The 26,399-nt window shown below is 34.0% G+C and overlaps 3 protein-coding genes across 3 annotated transcripts in view; 1 reads left to right on the forward strand and 2 right to left on the reverse strand.

The window, feature by feature from the left end:
• On the forward strand, window positions 1-25,177 carry LOC143072752 (pancreatic lipase-related protein 2-like). The gene is made up of 8 exons (XM_076247849.1): window positions 1-153; window positions 5,527-5,897; window positions 6,153-6,501; window positions 7,940-8,065; window positions 19,562-19,813; window positions 21,113-21,227; window positions 22,276-22,452; window positions 24,915-25,177. The coding sequence occupies exons 1-8, from the start codon at window positions 108-110 to the stop codon at window positions 24,991-24,993; spliced, it is 1,515 nt and encodes a 504-aa protein (XP_076103964.1). The 5' UTR covers window positions 1-107; the 3' UTR covers window positions 24,994-25,177.
• LOC143072814 (DEP domain-containing protein 1A-like) overlaps window positions 1-26,399 on the reverse strand; it is a 249,246-nt gene that overhangs the window by 116,345 nt on the left and 106,502 nt on the right. The window lies entirely within an intron of this gene.
• LOC143072741 (uncharacterized) lies at window positions 9,253-15,064 on the reverse strand. The gene is made up of 4 exons (XM_076247840.1): window positions 14,938-15,064; window positions 14,545-14,606; window positions 13,262-13,331; window positions 9,253-12,586 (listed from the first exon to the last, which is right to left on the reverse strand). The coding sequence occupies exons 1-4, from the start codon at window positions 14,961-14,963 to the stop codon at window positions 9,721-9,723; spliced, it is 3,024 nt and encodes a 1,007-aa protein (XP_076103955.1). The 5' UTR covers window positions 14,964-15,064; the 3' UTR covers window positions 9,253-9,720.

Here is a 26,399-nt window from a genome sequence, read left to right on the forward strand (position 1 = left end):
GATAATTAGAATCCTACTGCTTACTATTTATCAAATTTTACATGCCAGATTCTTCACTTGGCAAATAAACAAATTTTTGTACGAACCATACGCCCTGCCAGAAGAAAATGAACAGTAAACTATTTGGATTTTTATTGTTTGGATTTTTTGCTGGTAAGTTAATAAATATTAATTAATGAATGTTAAAATATAAGTTAAGTGCTCGGAGTATCACAAATAACGACTAATAAAAAATAAAGATACCACGAACATTATATGACGCTAAAGATTGATCGATTGTTGTTTTTTTAGTCCAGTAGCAAATATTTCATATATGTTAATGACGGCCACGAATCGAGCAAAAGATCTGATCAATTTTGTTCACAAAGGGTCGATCGATAAGTTTAATGGAAAAATGTAAACTACCGCTAAAAAAGAGGGGATGATTATAGGTACAGATGTTTTGTCTGCAACATAGGCCACACATCTACTTCTCAAAAGGTTAGTGCAAATGTTCTTTAAGAACTGATATTTAGTGTTTTGTTCTCAATTTAACTGAACGTGACTGTGTACTTATACGTTTAGCACAACGTACTGGTCAGTATGGGTTTTACTGGCAGACGATAGAAGTAACTTGTTTTACGACTGAATAAAGCTTATTACTAAAGTTTATAACTATCTGTATCAATATAAGTATTTAAATGGAGCATACATGTCAAATGTACTTTAAACTAGTCACATAAAAAAATATATTAAAGTGTATTACTGCAGATCAACATGATGAGTATTTTAATCTTTCTGGGGTCTAAGCGTGACGCGGGGTTGCCGATTTTTTGTACGCGTGACACGTGAAAATCAAATTATTGTGCCGTGAAAACGGGAAATGAAGTTTAGCGGACCACGGGAAATTACAAAAAATGAGAATTGCTTACGTACATACTAGTAGTGTAATTAAAGCGGGATACGGGAATCTGACAAAACAGTAAGCGGGCTCCGGGATCAGAACCCCCAATGAGATCCCCTTTCTTTGGCACTACATTGTTGATCAAGGCTTATAAACAGTATATGCTCTCGTAAAAGTTTTCAATGTAGAAAACACATTTCCAAATATAATGTAATTGTATCTAAACGGCAGTAGCTTTATTCGGAATGGTATAGTATTTTCAAATGTCATTTTTGTTCATTTTCTGGGTGAAAAACAAACATAAAATTTATGAAAAATCTATCAAAAGACAGCTTTGGGAATTCATAAGGCAATTGTATTTCATCATATGTTAATCCCACCCCCCCCCCCCCCCCCCCCTTCCCTCTTTTAAAACATATACATTTAATATATACCATTTCGAACAGTCTGATGGTTTTTCTAAAGTGTATATACTAAGCAACTCAATGATGACAACGACCTTAATTTTTAACAGTATTCAATGACTATGTTGTGTTTGGGGAACTATCCGTACGCTGCCTTGTTCTTCGTGTATCCTATGTGAAGAAATACCCCATTGTTTAACATTTCCGTTCCAAAACCAAACTTTTCATATATTTATGAATCATTTTATAAATTTCCAATAAGAAACCTTATCCAGCCTTTCTTTTGCCCAATTTCACGCTTTATCTTTTAAGTTTGTATAAAAAAAATCACAAAAGATGCACTTCTAACATTTTTACTTGTATAGTAGTTGGGCACTTATTAATAATTGCTTTTTGCTGTTCCAAATATTTGAACTAAGCACACTTCAACATCATATCAATAATATAAAATACAGGAAATGTTACAGTTAAAAACAACAGTGTTATCTGAAGAAGAAAAAACCAACTGTGTAACTTTTTTTAAACATTCTGTAGTAACTTCTGGTAATATTTATTATTAAGCAAACAAGATATTTCTGTTCTCTGCTGATATTAGGCGTTATACTAGTACACATGTACTTAACGCTTCATGTTATCAGTACACACTCACGGAGATTTCGACTACTTATCTTCAATCAACTTCTGTTAAAAGGAATTGATCTGCATACTTACTAAAAGCAATAAATAACTTTTAAAGAATAAAAGTCAAGAAGAATGTACCAAGTCAGGAATATGACAGTTCTTGTCCATTCGTTGTATCAAAGTGTCTTTATAGTATATAAATTTATCTTTGTGATATAGCAAAATTGAGTCAAATGTCGTTGCAGTATAGATCATTTGCGTCATGATATATCTCTACTCGTCATGATATATCTCTACCCTTCATGATATATCTCTACCCTTCATGATATATCTCGACCCTTCATGATATATTTCTACCCTTCATGATGTATCTCTACCCTTCATGATATATCTCTACCCTTCATGATATATCTCTACCCTTCATGATATATCTCGACCCTTCATGATATATATCTACCCTTCATGATATATCTCTACCCTTCATGATATATCTCGACCCTTCATGATATATCACGACCCTTCATGATATATCTCTACCCTTCATGATATATCTCTACCCTTTTGATTTGATCTTTTGTGGACATTTGATCATTTGTTGTCCTTTTGGTCATTAATTTACGGTTTCAAAATGCCTCTTAATATCTTCACGTTGTTTTAACTTGAAGTTAGTGTTGAGAGTTATCATATTTCAGTGGTAATGGAAAAAGGCAATACAGTTTGGTTTTGATTCAAATTATATTACTTTGTGTTACAATGGTATGTGTGAACATATGAAGATGTGGTATAAATGCCAAATGAGACAAAGTCTGTACAAGAGACCAAAATAATACAGAAATTAACACCTATAGGTTACTGTACGGCCTTCAACAATGAGTTAAACCCGTACCACATAGTCAACTATAAAAGGCACTGGAACGGCAAATGTAAAACAATTCAAACCTGCAACCAACAGCCCGATTTCTGCACAAAATAATGCACGAATTTTTTTTTTATGAGAAACAGCATTAACCGACAACCACTCAGTTACATGCTCATGACTTGAAACATGCACATATAGAATGTGTGCTGAATTGGTTTGAAGGTGCCAACCATTCTCTTACCTGGAACAGTGGTGTAACAGCACAACATCAGAAAAAAACTATAAAATCAGTTGAAAAGGGCTGAACTCATCAGATGGATACAAACCAGAAATACATCGAACAATCATTAAGAGTCACAGAAAAACATGACCTTGTGCTTTGCTAAGATACAGATATCGACAGATTGTAGACCATGAATGTGCACAAATTATGTAAAATAAACATAATATTTAATAGTTCGATTTTAATTTACTGATAACAAAACAAACATTAATACTGTGACGTTTTTGATAGATAACAGTGCCTAAATTTTTATTGATATTGACTACATAGTTTTGGCTACAGTTCTTCCAACCCTACTTTGTATTATTTTATTAAAGCAGTAAATGTTTGTATTTTATTTCATTATTACCTATTCATGGTTTAATCGTTTTAATATTGTATGTTCCAGAATGATAGAAAACGTGTGTTTTCTTACAGGCAGCTTTTGATTAATTTTACGTTACTTTCACTTTCGCTTTTACCGGAAGTCACGAGTATTATTATAAATATAGTGACAATACTCAACAACTTCCGAAGCAAGGTTGTCGGCTCTCCGGACATTCCCGAAGTCCTGCATATTATCAGCGTCAATTCATTTCTATTTCCTTTTTGGGTCTTTGGTGTAAACCCCCAAAAAAGTAGTTCCGACCACAAAGAGTAGTGTCCCTTTGAACGCTTGTAGATTACAATAGAAACTGGCAGTTTCTATATCGTGACGTCACAATACAAAATAGCAAGTCCGCATAAACGATCAGTGACGCAGAAAATACAAAATACCGGTGACGGCAAGGATTGATTGCCGAGTTTATGAGCTTCGGTCCTTGCTTGGAAGTTGAATACTCAATAGAAATCGAATAATTTGTAGACTGTTCGGGACATGTTTTAGTTATATTTTTGTATGTTTTTCAAAATAGGGATAAATGTTAGAGTATTTTATGTAAGGTTTATGTAGAAGAGAGTTTTATTCCTATTATTGTAATAAGTTCTTATGAACTATTTTTGCACCGACGTTGCGCACCTTTTCGCAGTAATTGGACTGTTATGACGTCATTTGATCAGACGTTTAGTGCAAAGATATGTACCTTATAAGGAAGTTTCCTTATTAAGTCATTGGTATCACCCATATTTGGAATTTCTCTCACGCGAAATAACAACACTAGCGTAAGATTCATAGTATTTTTACGTCAGTTCCAGCTGGTCCCTACCGCCGGCTAGCAGCTTTATTTACGTGTCTCATAAATTTCAAGGTACAGTTTTTCTAAAGCAGCAGTTTAAGTTCCAGAATGTTACAATATATATGCAATATAATTATTTATGCAGTTCATTTAATTGTTCCGGTTTCCAATTTTTAACGGAGGCAGAAATTTAATAGTTTTCTTGTTTTCTAAGTATTATAATTTTTGAGAATAAAGTGTGATAATGAATTTCAACTTTGAATAGGAGAAAGGTGCGTAAAGTCGGCAAAAGTATCCGTCTGTTTTAAATACTCAGTGTTGCTGTTAAAATATTTTCATGATATAGAAAGAGGGTTACGGAAATTGAGACTTATTTATGCACGGGGGGGTCTCTTCCTATATAAAGGTATATACATATGTGCCGCTGGAATGGGTCCCTTTTTTGATCCGTCAAATATATCAATGGGGTGCAATTTTACCGAGGAAATATATCAATAGGTAGTAATTGACCGATTGTGATATATCAATGGGTGATAAATATATGAATGGGTTATGATTTCGCTGTGAAATATATGTATAGGTAGGGATTTCACAATTATTCAATATATGAATGGGGGGTGTTTTTAAAATCCCAGCTGCACACCTGTACCCAAAATCCCATGTTGAGACCCCCCCGTGTATTTATGTGTGTAGTATTTTACATGTATTTATATGGAGAGTTGCTGATATAATCTGTGTTTCCTGAATGTTGATTTTTGGTGTAGCTATTTTAGAGTATTATCTTATGTTATTCCACGTTCCAGTTGTTTTTAATATTATTGTCTGGTGAATAAAAGTTATTATACACTTGAAACTATTTTGTGTTTCCATTCAGAACATCAAACTAAAGACTGAGCTGATACTTGATTACATTACATATAAAAATCCATCCGACTTACACACACACACACACATAAAAGACTTGGCGCCGACCTAGAAACTATATTTGTGTGATATGCAGTAGCAGTATTAGTAATTATTTCATGTATTCTGAGCCTTCATATTTCCTGTTAAATTCTTTTGGTTCGTTGTTGGTGTCTGTCTGGTCTGGTGGTTGGTTTGGTTGGTTAGAAAGGTTCTCACCGGTTTGCGAACACGTTACAATACCAAAAAAGCAATATTCACAGATCTAATTATAGTGTTGTATTGGCAACCTTTTAGAATAAGTTTTTTAAAAGATAAAAGGATCGTATTTGAACTGCTTGTAGTAAGATAAGTTGGAAAACATTATGCATAACACTAGTACACAATGTATTTATTATATTTTTATTATGAATTCAAAGGTGTTCTATCTATTGACCCAATAACTATCCGACCAGAATGGTTTCCTCCACCATTTAGACCACTGCCCTCCACGAACAGGATAAAAAGAAGTGCCCAGTGTTACGGTGATCTTGGTTGCTTCACCAACACATATCCATACAACAACTCAGGAGATGCACTGCCTCTGAACCCACGATTTATCAGAACAAGATTCTTACTCTATAGCAGTATAAATGATAGATTTCCGAGAATCATCAGCAGAGCAGCATCGGATCAACTAAGTAGAAGTAGATACAACAGCAACTTGCCTACAAAGATTATCATCCATGGGTTTGAGCAATATGGAATGGTTAGTTGGACAAGACAAATGACCAGACAGTTTATTCTAAAGGTAATATTGACGTATAAATTGTACAAGTTATATGCGTATAAGGTTTTGCTCATTGTCGAAGGCCGTATGATGACACATATATTAACTTCTATGTCATTTGGTCTGGTGGATAGTTGTCTCATAGGCAATTATACCTTCTTATTTTTAAACGTTTTTCTTCTTGTATCGGAACTTTTACCTGTGTTTTAATCCAGAGCAAGTTATTGCTGATCATAAAAGAAGTGCAAATTGTAAATTTTATTCTTTTCTGTATAGGAACCAACAAATGTGGTGGTAGTCGACTGGGGACATGGATCAGGGTGGCCATACACACAAGCAGTAGCCAATACCAGAGTTGTAGGTGCTGAAGTTGCTAAGATGATCGAGTTCCTTATTGAGGAAACAGGTGGCGATGTCTCAAAATTTCATTTGATTGGCCATAGTCTAGGAGCACACGTGGCTGGGTATGCTGGAGAGCTTGTAACAGGCCTCGGAAGGATAACTGGATTGGACCCAGCAGAACCTAATTACAAGGGTACTGATGTGAGAGTTCGACTCGATCCTGGAGATGCAAACTTTGTCGACGTTGTGCATACAGACGGTTCACCTTTCGATGAAATATCAGGTAGAAAGTACTAGTTATTAATCATACAATAATACTTTTAAGGTTTATGTACCCTTCTGTAGCCATTTTTGTACGGACTTTTCAAACTTCAACTGTATTAAAACTACAGATATAATGAATAATAGAGATATGCCATTTTGTACATATTCCAAGGGGAAACTTGATGCAAAGCATTATTTTTTACTGTTCCATTGCATTTAATAGAAAAAGAGGACTTTGTGGCAAATAAATCAAGATTTTTATAGAAAATCCACAGCCTTTATCCTTGTACTTTCATATTTGGCAATTTGATAACTGATAGATATAGGATTATTGCATGCAGTGCTAGCATTGATTTCCTTAAAACAAGTTTATAAATGTAGTTATTGGTTAAGACAAGTATAAATATGGCTAAAATCAAGTACACCTTTTAGGGTGCGCTCGACTTTAGTGACTCAACACGAGGTGTTTTGGAATTTACAGGTTACTTAGAACTTTTTGTAAAAAATAAACACTAGCACATCATAGAAAATCAAGTGAGTAATTTATGTTTCAAATTTTATGACAAAAATCTCTGTATTAAAGGCTGTGGATTTTCTATAAAAATCTTGATTTATTTGCCATAAAGTCCTCTTTTTCTATCAAATGCAATGAAACAGTAAAAAATAATGCTTTGCATCAAGTTTCCCCTTGGAACATGTACTAAATGGCCTATCTCTATTATTTATTATATCTTTAGTTTTCATACAATTGGGGTTTAAAAAATTCGTACAAAAATGGCTACAGAAGGGTACATAAACCTTAACAACTTGTTCATCATCACCATGATTATGCAAGACATCGGAATCGCTTGAATAAAGTTCTAAAAACGATCAAACCGATGTATAGCATCATCATTTTAATTCCCTCTTACCTACGTATTCTATGACAATCAAAGATTCTGGGTCTTTTTCTGGACGCTTTCAATCTCATAATCCGCATAATCCGCATTACCCACAATATCTTAATAAATCACTTTGCATCTATATTTGAGCCAAAAAAAGTTAGGGTGTTGATAAAAAAAAAAAAAAAAAAAAGTCCGGAAGAATAAAATATTTGACATAGAATAATTTTCTAGAGTTTGATAGTCGAATTCTCCTGTTCAAGCTAGGTCAGAATTATTAAATAAAACATATTTACACTATTGGAATTTAGTCGAATTTTGTCTTCGAATAATCTTCTGACGTCAAATTTTTGGAATTGTGATGTCAAAGTTAACGGGAACCTGTGTGATGACATGACGGACACATTTGCATGCAAGTGTTAAATCGTTTCATTCAAACTCGAGTTAGTGGTCTTGTAATAGTGCTATAAGCGAAATAATTATACTGTAACTTCGGAAGTTATTTTTTATATCGTAATTCATAATTGAAATCTATTTGAACATTTTTGCTTTTATCAGTTGTGTATTTTATTCAAGGCTATGGGCTGATAGATCCTGTTGGCCATATTGATTTTTATCCAAATGGAGGCAAGAACCAACCAGGTTGTACCAAAGGAAGTTGGATTAACTTGTTCAGTCATTCGTATAGCCGTGGAATATCTGGTATTATTATTTTTGTTTGCTTTTATACACAATGATCACTAGTACTAACACTACTCATATCGCAATTAGCTCCCCAAATCCGATACTATTCCACAAGACTGTCATTTCATTTCATAATAAAATTATCTGTCAAAACCCAACATGCGCTGCATGTGATCTATAACAAACTTGCTTTTGTTGATGTACGCAATTGATATGACCTACAAAAAAAGTATGCTTTTGTTTGCTATTTTTTTTTATATAGTAAATGGAGGTTGTGAGAACGAAATAAAGACATTATCATATTTTTACAATACTATATAATGGTGAGTACTCTTGTTATATATGTAGGGGGTGCGTTTGGTCAGATTTTTGTCTGGTTTGAAAAAAAAAAAGAAGTACTCTCAACCTTCACAGTCTTATGGGCTATATATGTCACAGAATTTGCTAAAATTTTGTGTACAAATTGACGATTTTAAATTTTATAAGGTTTTTCGCTGATTTTATGTCCTTTCTATACAAATATTCACCCATAATATAATATAAATGCAAGAAATCAAATCTGCAATATTTCAGATCATAAAAGAGATAAATGATTTTTTTTTAATTTTTAGTTGTAGTTCAACAAGCCAAGGCTGTATGTAAAAGTTTAACAAAATCTGTGACATAGCCAATTTACTGTTCCTTGACCTTAAGTAGTCAAATTACTAGCTCATCAAAACTGAGGTTGTGAGTGGCAAATTTGCTTGTGGCAGGTGAGCTCAACTCTAATCTTAATTGACTTGGATTGTCAGTTTTCCTACGAATGGTCTGTGGTTCTCTCTGGGCTCTAGCTTCCTCCGCCGATAAAAACTGACTGCCATGAAAAAATACAAAACTTTGAATGGAGCATTGCACACCAATCAAACAATGTAAACCTGCATACACAGGGGCGGATCCAGCCATTTTAATCAGGGGGATTCCCAACCCAGGATAAAAAAAAAGGGGGGGTTCCAACCACATGTCCCCATTCAAATGCATTGATCGTCCCAAAAAAAGGGGATTCCAACCCCGGACCCCCTGTATCTGCCACTGATACAATGTAAGTTTTAATGTTTGTGGCTCATAAGCTGTATCATGCTTTCATGATTTTTCCTCATGTTACATTTCTAATGAAATATTAGATATTTAGGTTGTCTAATGGAGTGTGTCACATATACAAAAATAAATTGTTTTTTATCTATTTTATTTACAAAACAAAATATGTACACATATGCAATATATTGTTGCTATTGATATTTTATATATATTCAAATTGCTGTTTTATACCGGATATTTCATAATTTCACTATATATATTCTCGCCACTTCAATGAACCTTGATACATGTTTCAGCCATCTTTTGCCATTGCTGCTTAACAATAGACTAGGAACATTGTTCATTTACAGCGTAAGCCAAGTTAAACAAATGATTCACCTGAGTATATCAAACTGTTTTAACATACATGCTCTAAACAGATCTAAAGACAGTCTTTTGAAAATATGAATTGTGAATGTATCACGAAATCAGATTTTATTTTATATTTTTTCAACACTTTTCCTGCAATATCTCTTACAACTGGCGGTATCCACTAAAGATCTTCTTTTGAAAATATGAAGCGTAAATGTATAAAACAATCTGAATATTATTGCTTTTTTTTAAGATTCTGGTGGATTGTTATTTTCATCCCTTTTTCGGCCATATCGTTTACGTCTGGCGTTTGATGTTTTTGGTTTTGGTGAATTGGGTGGCATAGGAATAAATTGTGTGGGTTGCATAGGAATATATTGTGTCTTTATATTCGTTTCAGGGAGGACTTTTATAATTTGCCAATTTGAAGAAAGAGTTTCTGTTGGTTGACATTGGCTACCGTTCGTTATGCAATCTGGAATAAGATTTTTAGCAAATGTTTTCATTGTTGATTTCAATGTACCACCATTTTCTCCAGCATCTTGAAAATCATTTATTGTACTTCCAGAGCTCGAGCTTTGGGTGTCATCTACGGAATCGCTTAAACAATGAATGACTGCAATATGCTGATCATGTAGTTTCTTGAATACTTCTATCACTTTGCTGTCACTCATATTTTCGATGACAGGAAACAGATCTTTTTCTTGCACCTGATAAAACCCTATCAGTTCATTATCATCCAGCTTTTGAATGATGTCTTCAGTTGGATATTTATCATCCACTGCATAATCCATCATACTATGATATTGGTCTTGTTCTAAGTTGTTGACCGATTTTTCTCTTTCTTTCTGCTCTCTAATATTCCTGTTTTGATTTCTAGTGTTATCACTCGAAGCTGTTTTCCTTTCAGCATGCTCTTGTGTTGATTTATACATTTTATTGGAAGCTGTTGTCTTAACAGTCTGCGGTTGTGCTGGTTCTGACATTTTATTGGAATCTGTTGTCACATTAACCTGCTGTTGAGCTGATTTCGACATTTTATGGGAAGCTGTTGTCTCATCAGTCTGCTCTGGTGCTGGTTTGGACATTTTATTGGAAGCTTTTGTCTCTTCGGCCTGCTGTGGAGCTGATTTAGACTTTTTATTGGAAGTTTTTGTCTCATCGGCATGCTGTGGAGCTGATAAAGTCATTGATTTCACGACTTTACTTTTCTCTTTCTTTTCATTCCTCATGTTTTTTAAAATTAATATGTTTTTAAAATTTTGTGGCCAAGTATTAATTTGATCTGGTGCTGGGTAGCTGTCTGGTCTTTCCATTTCAGTTTGTTTTTTAACATTTCTTTTTTGTGTTCTTGTGGTACAATATTTTTCAATAATGATTTTGCTTACTTTGTCACTTTTGCTTTTTGGTATAAAACAATTTTTAACAGATGACTTATGCAGCCTGGAAAATCGGTACTTTCTTTCAGAGATGTGGCAATCTTGACCAGATGCCTTTTGCAGCCTAAAAGTTGGAAACTTATTCTCCCATTTTACCCTTTTCAAAGCTAATTCTGAGTTCATATCTAAAGTTCCACCGTTTGCTGTTGTCTCAGCAGTTTTCTGTGGAGCTGATAAAGACGTTGATTGCGCTGAAATAACTTTACTTTTCTCTTTCTTTTCATCCCTGATCTTATTTAAAATATATGTCTCTCTCATATTTCGTGGCAATGTATGAATTTTATCTTGTTCTGGGTATCTGTCTGGTTTTTCTCTGTCTGTTTGCTTTCCTACATTCCTGTTTTGTTTCCTTTTGGTGCAGTATCTTTCGTAAACCATTTTGCTCACTTTATCCCTGTTGCTTTTAGGGATATAGCATTTTTTACCAGATGAAAGATGCAGCCTGGAAAATCGGTATTTTCTATACTGACTTTTCCATTTTGGCCTTTTAGAACCTAATTGTGGGGTAATATCTAAAATTTCATTGGAAGCTGTTGCCTCAGCTGGTTGCTGTGGTGCTGGTTTAGACATTGATTCTGTTGACATAACTTTACTTCTATCTTTCTTTTCATCCCTGATCTTGTTTACAATTAATGTCTTTTTGATGTTTTGTGGCAAGTTCTGTAATGGTGGTAGCAGTTTTGGAGTACCAGGACGATTAGTGAAGGGATTTTCTTGCATACATGTTTTCTCTTTGTCAGGTAATAATGGTGGTAGTTTAACTGTAGTGTCAGAGAGTTCTTTCGGGTATATTATCTTCTTGTTAGGTAGCTGGTGTTTTAGAGTCTCTTCCGCGTATTTCATCTTCTTGGTTGGTAGCAGTAGTGGTAGTTTTACTGGAGTAGAGGGTGACTTGTCCTCGTATTTCATTTTCTTGTTAGCTAGCAATTGTGGCAGTTTTACTGGAACAGGAATTTTCGATCTCTTAGCATGTTTTTTGGGCTCGTTCCTTTGTATGTCATCATTTCTAGAACAATTTTCAGTGTCCTTGCTTTCCATAGATAGTTCAAACATATTATACTCAATTTCAAATTCATGATTCAGAAAACTAAGTTCTGATTCGGACCTACGCAATGTGCAGCAAGAGTCAACACACTCGCCGGTAATGCACTTGTCGGATTCTAGTATATTTTCATGAATTGGTGTCATCACGTTTGTTCTTCCAGTTCTCCCAATATATAACGTGGTGTCATCAATAATGACAGTGTTGGCTTCGATCATTTGTCTTTTATACTTGTTTAAGCTACCATTTGGTGAAATCAGAAGTTCCTCGTTGAACAGTTGGTAATGTTCGCGTTTGACGTCAAGAATGAATTGTGGAAAAGGATTTGGAATTCTTGAGCGGTTGCTCCTTTCAATTGTTTTGTAAACATTTTTCAGGGTTTTCTGTTTATCAAGAAAAAACTGTTTCTGTTTCCTTAAGTAATGAAGGCTATTTTTCATGGAAATTTGTAGATTGTGCATGCATCGTTTCATGACATGTCTGTCAGCCTCTTTAAAATCGATCCATTGCTCTATTTCTTGCCTGAGCCTATTTTCGGAAAGTTTGCTTGGTTGCATGTTTTGAAGTTTTTTGACGGTTGTTTGGATTGCTTCCTCTTTTTCTTGTATTGAGCACTTCCAGTTGGCAAGCAATCTGAAACAATGTTTTATTTTTGTTCTTAGTGCAATTAATAGCGACTCACTGCATATAATAGCGTTTTTTAAACATGATAGTACATTACGTCATTTTTTTCACATAAATCAGTTGTATATAGAACTGGACTCTTATCACAACATCAGCAAGAAGTGGTTACATTTACTAACCCATTAAAACATGAAGTATGGTCATTCCTAATTTATGATTCTGAAGTGGTGGCAATACGAACACGAATGCCAAACCATATATAATTTTTAGAGGATAACCTAATGAGTTGCCCTGTGTAACCCAATGACTTCCAGCCGAATTACAATGTAGTATACCATTATTATCATGCATTCCTTATTTTCTTATATTTCTTTTAAGTTATAAGTCATTTTATCTATTATGTACTTGATGGCATTGTGTTAGTTTGCCTGATTTTATCGTCTGTTCTGTGCTGGAGGTATGTATCAGTGTCTCTTGTTTAAGTTTTTGTAAATTTCATTTAGTTTGAAATTTCATATCCGGTCTGGAAGGCTTTTTTGTCGAAGATATACTATTGTCGTAAGGATGTGGCAATACGATATATATTGCTGTACTTTATGGTTTTGGGACTTCTTTTTTCTAACAGATAATTAAATTTGATATTGTCTTATATTCCATATTTGTGTTAAGATAAACTAGACTTACTCATTCCCTGTCCTGTCTACGTATTCCACTGTATCATACTCTATCTGGAATTTCTGGCTTCTTGGTCCGACTAAAAAATACACAAAGCTTTGTATTAGTTAATGATGTGGTATGTTGATCTACATTAGACAATCCATATATTGCATTCAGTCTGATTCATTGTCATCGTTTATTTCTGTTCAATTTTGCCATTTGAAAAAACGAGTTGGGAATATTGATTAATGAAATGATGAAATCGCACAAAAATGAAAACTAAGAAGAAAGAAAAAGACATACAGAAGTCAATATACAGGTTAAAAAATATCTGTACAATGTCAAGCTCCGATTTGAGAAAAGTTGTTCACAAAAAAGATACACTTAGAACTGTCATCAACACTTTACCGAAAGGACAAAAAACTTGAAGTAAGGCTAATCATTACCTATGGCTTGGTTGTAGACATAGAACAGGCTTATCAGTGGTGGTTCGAAAAGAGGGGGAGGGTCCGGGGGTTGGAACGGCATTTGTCGTTAAATAAAAGGGGGTTCCAACCCTGGACCCCTACTTTTTTGGATCTGCCACTGCAGGTTATAGGAATGGGGATGGCACCATGCTGTTTTATACTGTAATACTTGCCGCTGTATTTCGGTATCGATTTTATACATCAACGTTATGTACGATATTTGTTATGCCCCATTTATGGGCATTATGTTTTCTGGTCTGTGCGTCCGTTCGTCCGTCGTACCGTCTGTTCGTCCGTCCGTTCGTCCGTTCGTCCGTCCGTTCGTCCGTCCGTTCGTCCATTCGTCTGTCCCGCCTAGGTTAAAGTTTTTGGTCGAGGTAGTTTTTGATGAAGTTGAAGTCCAATCAACTTGAAACTTAGTACACATGTTCCTTATGACATGATCTTTATAATTTGAATACCAAATTAGAAATTTTACCCCAATTTCACGGTCCACTGAACATAGAGAATGATAGTGCGGATAGGGCATCCGTGTACTAGGGACACATTCTTGTTATGAGTATTTCAAATCATATTTACATTAAGTCTTATAACAGCACGGAACTACATGTTAATAATTCGAAGACGATATTTGTAATTGATATGTACGAAATATGCTTTCGTTTTATTTATCAAAGTCTCGAAAATCAAAATACATAAAAGCATCGGAATTCCGTTCTACTCAAGCTCCCCCTAATTGTTTTCTTAAAAAACCAAGTCAGTTTTTAATTAAATCAAATAGTCCGGGTGATCAAATAAACCGAAGAAGGAATAACGCGCGATGAAGTGGCTCCTTAAACTTACTCCTTTCTATCGTCTTCTTGTGCACAGCTTGCTTTGTAGGTGCCATATTCTCGACTTTATCACTACAAAAGAGAAAAAAAATTGTTTTCATATTTCTCAGCTAAAAAGTAAGGAATCACAACTTGAATAAGACCATATAAATGAAGGATGTCAACGTTTAAAGCGCTGTGTTTTTTTTTTTATGTTGGAGGGGTATCTAATTCTTGTTCTAGCAAATAAGATAACTTTAATCCAACTATCATTGTTAGGCTGCATATGGTTCTATTAATACAAATTATGGTAATAAAGTAATTTAAACAAAACATTTCGAACATTTACAGTACAGTTCTATATTTCTTTAACATACGTATAATATTATTAAAATCAGAATAAACTAATGTTAAATATGCTTACCGATCCTTCTTCGTTCTTTTTACCATAATTTTTCGTATTCATTGATTGAAATAATTCAATATATGTTTGCTTCGTTTATAATCACTGCTTACTGCGACAGATGAAACTGTGTAGTGAAGACTATAGGAGGTGCCGTCACTTTGACAACGTTTCTTCTATTATGACGTTACGCTACCGCGACCTTTTACAATACTTGCAATCTTTTATATTGCAACGCACATATTAGGTTTTACGTCTGTCAAGTTAGTAAATTGTGTATATAACTGCAAAAGTTTTGTCTGATTTGCGGACAATTCACCTATCAGTAATATACAGAAGATACGAAAACCAGGCGTGGATTCAGATATTTAAGAAAGGAGAAATTCGTCCCCCGGACTCCCTAATTCATCCGCCAATAAAAATGAACACTCGCAAACCATAAGTCGATTATAACAGACAATACCATGAACAAAAATACAAATAAAAGTTGAAAACATTACAAAGAATGCTAAAGGAACAGTCCGAATTCCACAAAAAACTTAATTGGTGCCGTGATGTTACTGTATTTGGTTCCGAAATTTTATAAAGACACATAACTGTTTTGATTTCATACAACTGTTTTGATTTCTTTTGATTTCTTTTAGGTCTACAGTTCTTTGATTTGATTAAATACTTTTGTTGGTTGGTTGTGGTTGGTTGGTTGGTTGGTTGGTTGGTTGGTTGGTTGGTTCGTTCGTTCGTTCGTTCGTTTCGTTCGTTTCGTTCGTTCGTTCGTTCGTTCGTTCGTTATCATATACCTAATTTGATCTCTTCATAAACAACATGCGTCTTTTTATTTCATTCTTGCAAAATGCTCATTTAAAGTAGTATATTTACAGTATACGGTCATTGTTAATATAAAAAATATGTTCTTCTTGAATACATAATTTATGTTGGCATGATACTTAAACTCTAACGGGAGAGATGGTACTTGATTTTCATATGATGTGTGAACGGGTTAATAGTCTTTCGGTCAGTTTAATTGAGGTCTAGAGCTGGCATGTCAGTAACTGCTAGTAGTCCTTTGTTAATTCATGTTGATCATTGTCATTTTGGTAAGTTACTTCCGTAACATATTTTAACATCGGACACGGACTTCATTTGAACTGAGTTTATCTGTGCGTATTTCTGTGTGTTTGTTTATTCCACATTGGCTAGACGTATACGAGTTATTTGAGATATCACAAAACCCGCATTTTTTACGCCTGTTTCAAGTCAGGGACCTCTATCTTTTTCTAGTCTTGTGTGGTTTTAGATTTTTGTTTATTTATGATTCGTAGTTTAGTGTTGCGTCCTTTCTGTGAATTAGTATACAACATTTTAGGGGTAAGCTGTAGACCGCATCCGCATGCTTAACTTGCTCGCTGCATTGAAGGCCCTCCCCCCTAATTGAAGACCCTTTTGGTGACCTTAAGCTATTTTCTGCTCTTTGGTCGGGTTGTTGTCTCTTTGACATATTCCCCGTTTCCATGCTCAATTCTATAAGAAGATGTATGTCATTCAGACAACCGTCAACCAGAAACAAATGATGTAGAAGTTATCAACTATGTAGGTCAACGAACAACCTTCAATAATGAGAGCAAAACCCAATATATTAAAAACCCAAGATATGAAAAATGCAAAAAAAAAAATATAACTAGAAACCTTACTAAAGCTAAATATTAGCGAAATTTGTGTATTTTCATTTCTGGGAACTTAGATAAAAATAGGAAATGCTACTAAATGACATACACTGAGTCCAAAAAAATTACTCATGACATACATTTTATTGTCGAGCCTTAGACTTTAAATAGTCGAAAAAGCGAGACATAGCGATCCTACATTCCGTCGGCTTCGGCGGCGGCGTCCACAAATTCACTCTGTGGTTAAAGTTTTTGAAATTTTAATAACTTTCTTAAACTATCCTGGAATTGTAAGAAACTTGGCCAGAAGCTTGTTTCTGATCAGGAGATAGTATCTAGAAGTAAATTTTGTAAAAATAAAATTCCATTTTTCTCGTATTTTACTTATAAATGGACTTAGTTTTTCTTCCAGTTAACATTACATACAGTCTGCAGTTAAAGTATTTAAAACATTTTTAAGATTCTTAAACTAGCCTGGATTTTTACCAAACTTGGACAGAAGCTTCTCACAATCAAAAGATAGTATCGAGAGGAATAATTTTATTGATTTTTTTCATCATTTTTTATGAGTGTGTGATGAACAGCAAAAATAGGTGAGACACTGGGTTCCGCGGAACCCTTACAAATTTTTATATTCAAATTCCTAATTTTGTGAATAGCAACCACAATTAATGTTTTTGTACAATGACACATCTTAAAAATGTACCTATTTAGATACAAACCTGTTTAGACAAATAAGATGAAAATAGTCTTAATTATATGTATTTTGTTTGTTGTTGTTGCGATTGGTACAGTTAAACTAAGTCAAACCCTTTTCGACTTATTTTAACATTCATGTTGTGCTATTACAGCACAGTTCGAGGTCAGAGTCGAGGTTTATAGTTCACAAACCCCGAGTCCTTCTTTGTTTTTATAGTTGAGTTACAGAAAAACATTAGAATAAAAAGTAAAAGGCGTTAAAGTAATCAAATCAGGAAGTAGCCTCTCCACCCCCGAAAAATATCAAATTGACAAAAGATACAACGTATCAACATAAGAGTATTTCCATCATGTATATTATTATTTTGTTGTGTACTTCCTGTAGTATATTTTTTTATTACACATGTTACATATCGATTATCTGTGTATTGCAGTTGTCATTGTTTATAATAATATTGTTTGTATGCTATATGCCCTAATTTGATGAATAAAGTATTCTATTCATAGCAGGAGTTGTAGTTGTCTAATGTTCTTGTTTGACGACGTCTGTCATGGTCAATTTTCGTTTAATGATATTTAGGGAACGACCATTTGATTATTTTAGAGGGAGGTCCAACATGGTTTTGTGGTCAACATGTTTCTCTTCACTTGTTACTCATACGGCTTATTAATTGGTCATACTTGTACGGCTTGTTCATTGTTCATACATACGGCTTTTTCATTGTTCATACTTGTAAGGCTTATACATTGTTCATACTTGTACGGTTTATTCATTGTTCATACTTGTACGGTTTATTCAGTCATATGTGTACGGCTTTAAGGTTCATACTTAAACGGCTTAAATGTTCATACTTGTACGACTTTTTCATTGTTCATACTTGTACGGCTTATTCATTGTTCATACTTGTACGGCTTATTCATTATTCATACTTATACGACGTTTTCATTGTTCATACTTGTACGACTTTTTCATTGTCCATACTTGTACCGCATTTTCATTGTTCATACTTGTACAGCTTATTCATTGTTCATACCTGCACGGCTTTTTCATTGTTCATACTTGTACGGCTTTTCCATTGTTCAAACTTGTACGGCTTTTTCATTGTTCATACTTGTACGGCTTATTCATTGTTCATACCTGCACGGCTTTTTAATTGTTCATACTTGTACACAACTATGTCCTGCATTGTCCTGTCCAGCATATTGTTGGACAGAATATTCATTTACATCTTGTCATGGGAAAAAAATAGTCCTTTTTAATCTAAGCCAGAACATTCATTCCACCCAACCTAACTATATCTAGTGGTCATCCTCCTATTGAAACAAGGTCGCTAGTTGTTCCAATAAATTGCTTCAATTTATGTCATTCCATGACCATATGGTAGGAATTTTGCTCATCGCAATAAAATCATGAAATTAAAAGTAAGACTGCAACCTGTATAGTAGTCAAATTCATGTTTTTTTCGTTCTATGATGGATGTTTCTTCCCTTGGTTTTCATAAAACGTCTCATTAATTTTTAGTAAGACTTTCGCGTTTGCGCTATGATAGTGATACTCCAGTTTCATATTTAGAAGAATAATACAACTCAAAAATGTCATCCTCAAGAAATTCTTTGTTTTATTTTCGATACGAAACGATGTCTTCTTCGAGACATCACTCTGTGCGTTAGCTGGTATACGTATAATGACACTGTGACATACATATAAAATAAAATTGAGAATGGAAATGGGGAATGTACCAAAGAGACAACAACCCGACCATAGAAAAAAACAATAGCAGAAGGTCACCAAGAGGTCTTCAATGTAGCGAGAAATTCCCGCACCCGGAGGCGTCCTTCAGCTGGCCCCTAAACAAATATATACTAGTTCAGTGATAATGAACGCCCTACTAATATATATATATACTGAGCTTTGAGAAAACTGGGTTGTGAACAAGGCTTTCCCCTTTGTAAAACAATCAGTTTGTTTTCAAGTTGAAGGTCAATATAAGCACATACGAACTTTTGATCATGTCTATTTCGAAATTGCTGTGTTTAAAGACTTTAAACCTTGTCTGGTACTCCTCTGACATTTTTACTATATAACGAAAATATGTTATATGCTTGCTGCATGACTAAATGCATGTATGTGTTACAAAAACCAGACTTACATTTTTTCTGGCTGGATCGTACTCGATCGTACTAAATTTGAATTTAATATTTGCGCATGGACGTTTAGTCGTACTCAATCTTGTGATATCAAATCAATGAATAGTTGTTCAGTAGAATTTAATTTATCGTTACAGGCACTGAAAGCAGTATTTCTTGTAGCCACAGCAGATCTATAGCACTGTTTACAGAATCTATCAATGGCGACTGTCGATTTAGGGCTTTTCCATGTGATAGTTTTAACAGTTTTAAAAACGGACAGTGCATGGCGTGTGGATCTGACACCCCTTGTCCAATAATGGGAATAAATGCAGATAAATACGAGAATACTGACAGAAAACCAAGAGGAAAGTTTTATCTTGCAACAGGAAAGTCTGATCCTTACTGTGGTGAGCTTATATATAGAGAGAATAATACAAAAAATCCCATCATGCAGAGATAAACCTCATGTGTTCATCTTTTAGCTACAAATGTATCCCAATCAACATGATTATTTTCAATGCAATTAGTTTCTCCTTCATGACAGTCTTGAACAGTAAAACTAAATATTAAATTAAAAACACTGCTAATGTTAAGTGTTTGGCTGTCATTGTGCAATCCTGCGAAAAAAAATCCAGAGAAGTATCTTTATCAGAAAACAAGGTCAAACATTCAAACAGACTATCCACACTGATCTATGTCCACACTTATATAATATAGAGAAAAGTTGAAATCTATATTATGGTACACAAATATATAGATAATAGAAATATATCCCCTCAACTTTATAAATTTATTAATAATTCGTATCATTTATTATAACTTATAAACAACATCATAAGCGACAGATAGTGAACTATAGCGGCATGATGTTAATCAGATTTTTGAAATGAATTAACAAGAAATTTATCCACAAATCTGTACATCCGTTTTAACAGTAACAATGCTTTGGTGGATCCATGTGGGGATATACCTCCCGCTTTTTTAATTTCCTTTTTAAATGGTGTTCGGGGGTTAGTTTCAAGATGGCTGGATCCGCACCTATTATGCTAGCCCATACACCATTATAATACTAGAAGGTAGTTGCATCTTCTGCTATAAGATATCCACCCTATGTGTAGGGTCAACGCATTAACATCTTTAAAGGACAGATTTTTATGAATCGCCAATCGGTTGACATGAATTATGAAATATCAATGTTAGGTGAATAGAAAGTCGGTCATCATTATGTTAAATTTCGTAAGAGGTATGCACAAGAGTCGACTCACGACAAATGGTTTGGTTTCCTATTGCAAACTAACATCATTTTCAAAAAGTCAATCTTCATCCAAACAATATCACAGATTCGTGAATGTAAAACAGCAAATACCAATGCCAATGTGATATGATTCTATGGGTACAGGACGTGTTCTAGGGTTCAATCTTCATTAGACACACGAGGTAAAAAAATTTGCAAAAACGAAAAGTTTGAAAACATATATAAATACAAAAGAGCCTAAACCGAATAGACGACAACTACTAATTCATAGTCTAGAATTATTGTCATTAAGAATAGCAAATCACTGCCATATGCTATCTTTCAATATATATCTTAAGAATCGTAGGTACCGGTATACATTCGAATATTTCTGTATCTGAATTAAGTTTAAAATAGCTTGTCGTGCCTTTCACTGGTAATTGAATTCATTTATTTTACATCTACATTTCAGGGTATATGTACGGCATAGCAGTGCACGTAAGTTCTGACATGCAACCGACTGAAGGCATATTAGATCTGACGTTTACAGGAGATGGTGGTCAAATTGCCAATCACACTGTATACAGGTATTGGTCATCGAAAGCTTATATATATAATCGTTTTCATAACAGTGTGGACGAGACCATTTCTTGGCGCGTTCAGGTTATCAATTGACTGGAACGTTCTTCTGTAACGCCCACTTATCACGTCGTACTTGTTGTTGACATTTGAATGTGGGGTCGCGAAAGGTTTCAAACGCCTTAATCAAATAATACGAATAAAATTGAGAATGGAAATAACTAGCAGAGGACTAAACCTTGTGTGTTGATTTTAATATTGAATACTAAAATGTATTGCGGTTGTCCACGCTGGGAAGAATTTAAATATATATAGATCTCGTCACAGTTTCAAATGTTTTTTTTCCAATTTGGTCTTAATCTGTTCTTTGTAAAGACCGCATTTTCTATGTTATTCTTTATAAACGTATTTAAAAAATGACACATGATAACATTGTGTCTGAGTTGTCTTTAGATAACATGCTAAAGAGAAATCATCAATTCCAAAATGAAGCAAAGGAAATTGTTTAAATGGATGGATTATGGGGTAAAAGACATATTGGAAAACATTGCAGGGCACCGAACAATTCAACAATTAGCAAAACCAATACTGTAAAGATAAATCAGGCACTTCATTTTCTCGTTTGAATTGTTTTATATTTTTCTTTTCGGGCCGTTTAAAGCTGATCATGCGGTATATGTATTGCTCATTGTTGAATGCCGTATTGTGACCTTTTGTTGTCAATTTCTATGTCGTTTAGTCTCTTTTTGAGAGTTGTTGTCTCATTGGCTATCATCCCACATCTTCTTTTTAAAGTTAAACTACTAGAAAAAATAAATATGATAACAAGAACTCATTACAAGCTCCTGATTTAGTACAGGCACATACAGAATATGGCGGAGTCCAACATGTTTGAGAACAACAACCCCCTAACCTCGGAGAGTGGTGTAACATCGCCACATATATGATCTGTTGATTTGGGTAACTAATACAATTTTGTAAATTAAGAGTAACAGTTGAAAGTCACAGACAAATTAATTGAAAAAGCAGTAATAACATTTCATAATAATATTTCAGAGCGGAGTATAGAGCAGGACATATGTACAGTGAGTTGTTGGTGTCACCAAACCATCTATCTACACTCAGCACTCTTACTATAGAGTTTCTCGAAAAGAGTGAAGTCTGGTCATGGTTATGGACGGGCAAAATTAAGATTGACAAAATAGAAGTGACAGATGGACTAACAGACGAAATGTAAGTCTGTAGTATACTAACAGTATTACTATTGGGACCAAACGACAAATACGATCGTTAAAATTGAGAATGGAAATGGGGAATGTGTCAAAGAGACAACCCGTTAGTTCAATGGCAATAGTTATTGATATGATAAAAAGGTATTAGGACGACGGCGAGGGTTTTAACGACATTTACAAAGGCTTTTCTACCTCAGGCATAGATTACCGTAGATATATTTGGCAAAACGTTTAGGAATTTTGGTCCTCAATGCTCTTCAACTTCGTACTTTATTTGGCCTTTTTAATTTTTTTGGATTCGAGCGTCACTGATGAGTCTTTTGTAGACGAAACGCGCGTCTGGCGTATATACTAAATTTAGTCCTTGTATCTATGATGAGTTTATTTACTACAAATGAGTGTATTGTCGGATAGAACACATCCGTTGAGCAACTATATGTTTTGCTGGTATAAAAAAACCAAAACTCATCATAGATACCAGGATTCAAATTCTGTACTCAATTCGTCTATAAAAGACAGTGACACCGCATAAAAAAGTTTAAAAGGCCAAATTAAGAACAAAGTTGATGAGCATTGAGGACCTAAAATTCCGAAAGGTATTAATAATTGCAGTTATCAATTCATTGGATCGAAAGTCTTATTTTTTTCTTCGAAAAAATAATTTTTTTTTCTTCGAAAAAATAAGAGTTTTGCAAACAGATTAATCATGATCGTGTCAATGATATGGTATATAGATATAGGAAGATGTGGTGTGAGTGCCAATGAGACAACTCTCCATACAAATAACAATTTAAAAAGTAAACCATTATAGGTTAAAGTACGGCCTTCAACACGGAGCCTTAGCTCACACCGAACAACAAGCTATAAAGGGCCCAAAATTACTAGTGTAAAACCATTCAAACGGGAAAACCAACGGTCTAATCTATATAAATGTCAATACAGAACTTCTGACTACTGGGCTGGTGACACCCTCGGCGAGTAAACCTCCACCAGGAGGTACATAGACACAGTGCTTGTATAGAAGCTCATCATATATAGATAACTGGCTTCAAAAGACTCATCAGTGACGCTCAAATCTAGCTAATTAAAATAATCCAAACAAAGTACGAAGTTGAAGAGCATTGAGGACCCACAATTTCAAAAGATTTTGCCAACAAAGCTAAATTTACCTATACCTGGGTAGAAAATCCTTTATTTTAGTATTTCGAAAAAGAATCAAAGGTTTGTAAACAGTTAATTTAAAACTGATACTTCATTTGAACACATAAGAGATGACTACTCGGATGGCTATACCCTCTTGAATTATTTCATTTTCATCTGTTGTATCTATCTTTAGAGCAGCCTTTTGTTGTTCCATTATTATATTTTGTTGACATTTTACATTTTTTGCATTCAACAATGCAATTTTGAAGGACAAATTTCATAAGTAAACAAGAAATATCATGCACAATATGAGACTGGGTGGGTGTCTTTATTAATCATATTTCAACTGAATATTCAAAAACGGTTGAACTGAGTATTAATCTTTTTTTTTTTATCTAACAAAAGATATTGTATGATATTAATGTCCCTTGAAACTTGTAAAAGAAAGTGATAAATGCTCCAATATTTCAATGTTTTTTAGTTGATGGGAATATATATGATAAATGCAACCAGGTCGCTGTTGTGTTGTTATACGAATTCGACAATTTTGCATTTACCAGATATTTCTAAACATTTTTCATCATTTTTGTTTATAAAAACGGATATTTTTTTTCATGGTATATAATGACCTATAATAATCCTTCTTTAACATATTCCTTTATTAGGCTTTGTCTATAGAGGGTCTATATAGCATTGTGTTTTTGTTTTTGACATAGTTGTTTGCGATTTTATAGTGATTAATAGTGTAACACAATGATCACAGCTACTGCTGTACCCCATTTTGACATGTTTACCTATTATGTCTATTTGTTTTGGTCACACATTGTTATCGATATAATGGAATTTTATACTAGTTAGAGGTTTAGCTAGCTAAAAACCCAAACTTAAACCACCATTTCTACATAAGAAAAAATGCCTGTACGAAGTCTGGAATATGACAGTTGTTTGCGATTAGTTAGATGTGTTTGAGTTTTTTATTTGCCATTCTAAAGGCTTTCCGTTTTGAATTTTCCTTGGAGTCAATTTTGTTTGTTATTTTACTTTTTCTGCTTCTCTAGATTCAGCATTTTCGATTTTACCATTGTCGCATGTGTTGAAATAAGGTTTTCGTTTAAAATCATTTTGACCAGAACATTCATTGTATAATTCATCTGAAATTCTATACTCAGTAAATTCATCGTTATTGACAAAATTGTATTTAGTGTATTATTTTTTTTCTCACTGTAATCTATCATATATACTTTCATCTGATATCGGTGAAAATATCCTTTTTATTTTTAATAATTGTATGTTAATACAGACTTGCTATCTTTTTTCCAGAACAAATTTTTGTGGAAACGATGTGATCATCAGCTCTGGAGGTCGTGTAGTACTGACGGGTTCATCCTCGCCCTGTTAAAATATATTACTGAAGTATTTTAAGGAGCAAGCATATATATTCATTACTATTTACAATATAGCGACTGCAAACGTATTCGACTAGCATGTATATTCATGTTGCAATTGTGTCTTTAATTTGTGAGAAGATTTCCAGCATCACACGAAATTCATAATACATGTAATAAAACATATTTGACATCGTCTGTCAGAAGTGATAATTGTTTTATTAAGTTTCAACTAAAGTCAAAAAATGTCTTCGAATTGAATTGTGCTTACTTGACAAATATAAAAATGTTAGGAAAATGAATACTATATATATTTTGTGTAAAGTTTGGAAACTTTTAAGTGCCAATCAGGCTGAAAAAAAACAGTCAGTTTTGAAAACATGACAAACACAAACCCCTTCAACCTTTATATTCATTTAAGTTCAAAATGTGTAATGGTGCATGGATATAACATTCGTTTTCTCCCTGTTCTGGTATTTCAAAATATAATTTGGTTGAAAGGCACTATGTTTTACCAATTACTCCGTAATTTGCTATCATTCTAACCAAAAGTAATCTAGCTAGGAGATTTACAGAATTACCAGACACGCAGACACGATAGACCTACAAATTCTAACTCGGGACAAAGTGAACTTTAAAACAGGATGGTTAGATCGGTGTGGTATTTTTTTCGGCAAGGTTTTGGATTTCTCCTAAATTGCCTGATTCTTTCAAAGACTGCACTTACACGAGTTTAGTTGGAAAACATCATGACTCACTGCACTATCCGGTTGACTCGCATATCAAATAGAAAAAAATCAAAGGATCTGTAGTATATAAATTTTATATATTACACTTCATCATTCTTCTTGAATTCTTTACTCTAACTAATTATTAATGTCGGAAACATATTCGTAGGTAGTCCAAAATGATAATTACAGCATAAAGTTTTTTTGTAATAAGACGCTACTTAAAAAACTAGGAATTGGTGGTCCGTTTTATAACAGATAAATCATATTACCCAAATTTTCACTTATAAAGGGGAGATGACTTTATTCCTACTGAAATTTTATTCCAATGCTTAGATAAATAAATTAAGGCGACAGTAGTTTACCGACTGGTTTCGATTAATCGATTGAAGATACATCATGGTTACAAACAAAGTGAAGGGAATCGCAAGAGGATCAACAGGTGCGTCGAATATGTAAATAAACTCATCATAGATACCAGGATTAGATTTTATATATACGCCAGACGCGCGTTTCGTCAACAAAAGACTCATCAGTGACACTCGAATCAAAAAAAGTTCAACAGAAAGAAACTTCTGCTAGACATGCATTGGCAATTAACAGTCAACATGTCTCAATTGGGGTTACGACACAGTTGATTAAATAGCAGATCAGATGATATGACAGGTATCCGGAGAAATATAACAACGAAA

Source organism: Mytilus galloprovincialis, chromosome 1 (genome assembly GCF_965363235.1).
Source record: "Mytilus galloprovincialis chromosome 1, xbMytGall1.hap1.1, whole genome shotgun sequence".
NCBI classification, from domain to species: domain Eukaryota; kingdom Metazoa; phylum Mollusca; class Bivalvia; order Mytilida; family Mytilidae; genus Mytilus; species Mytilus galloprovincialis.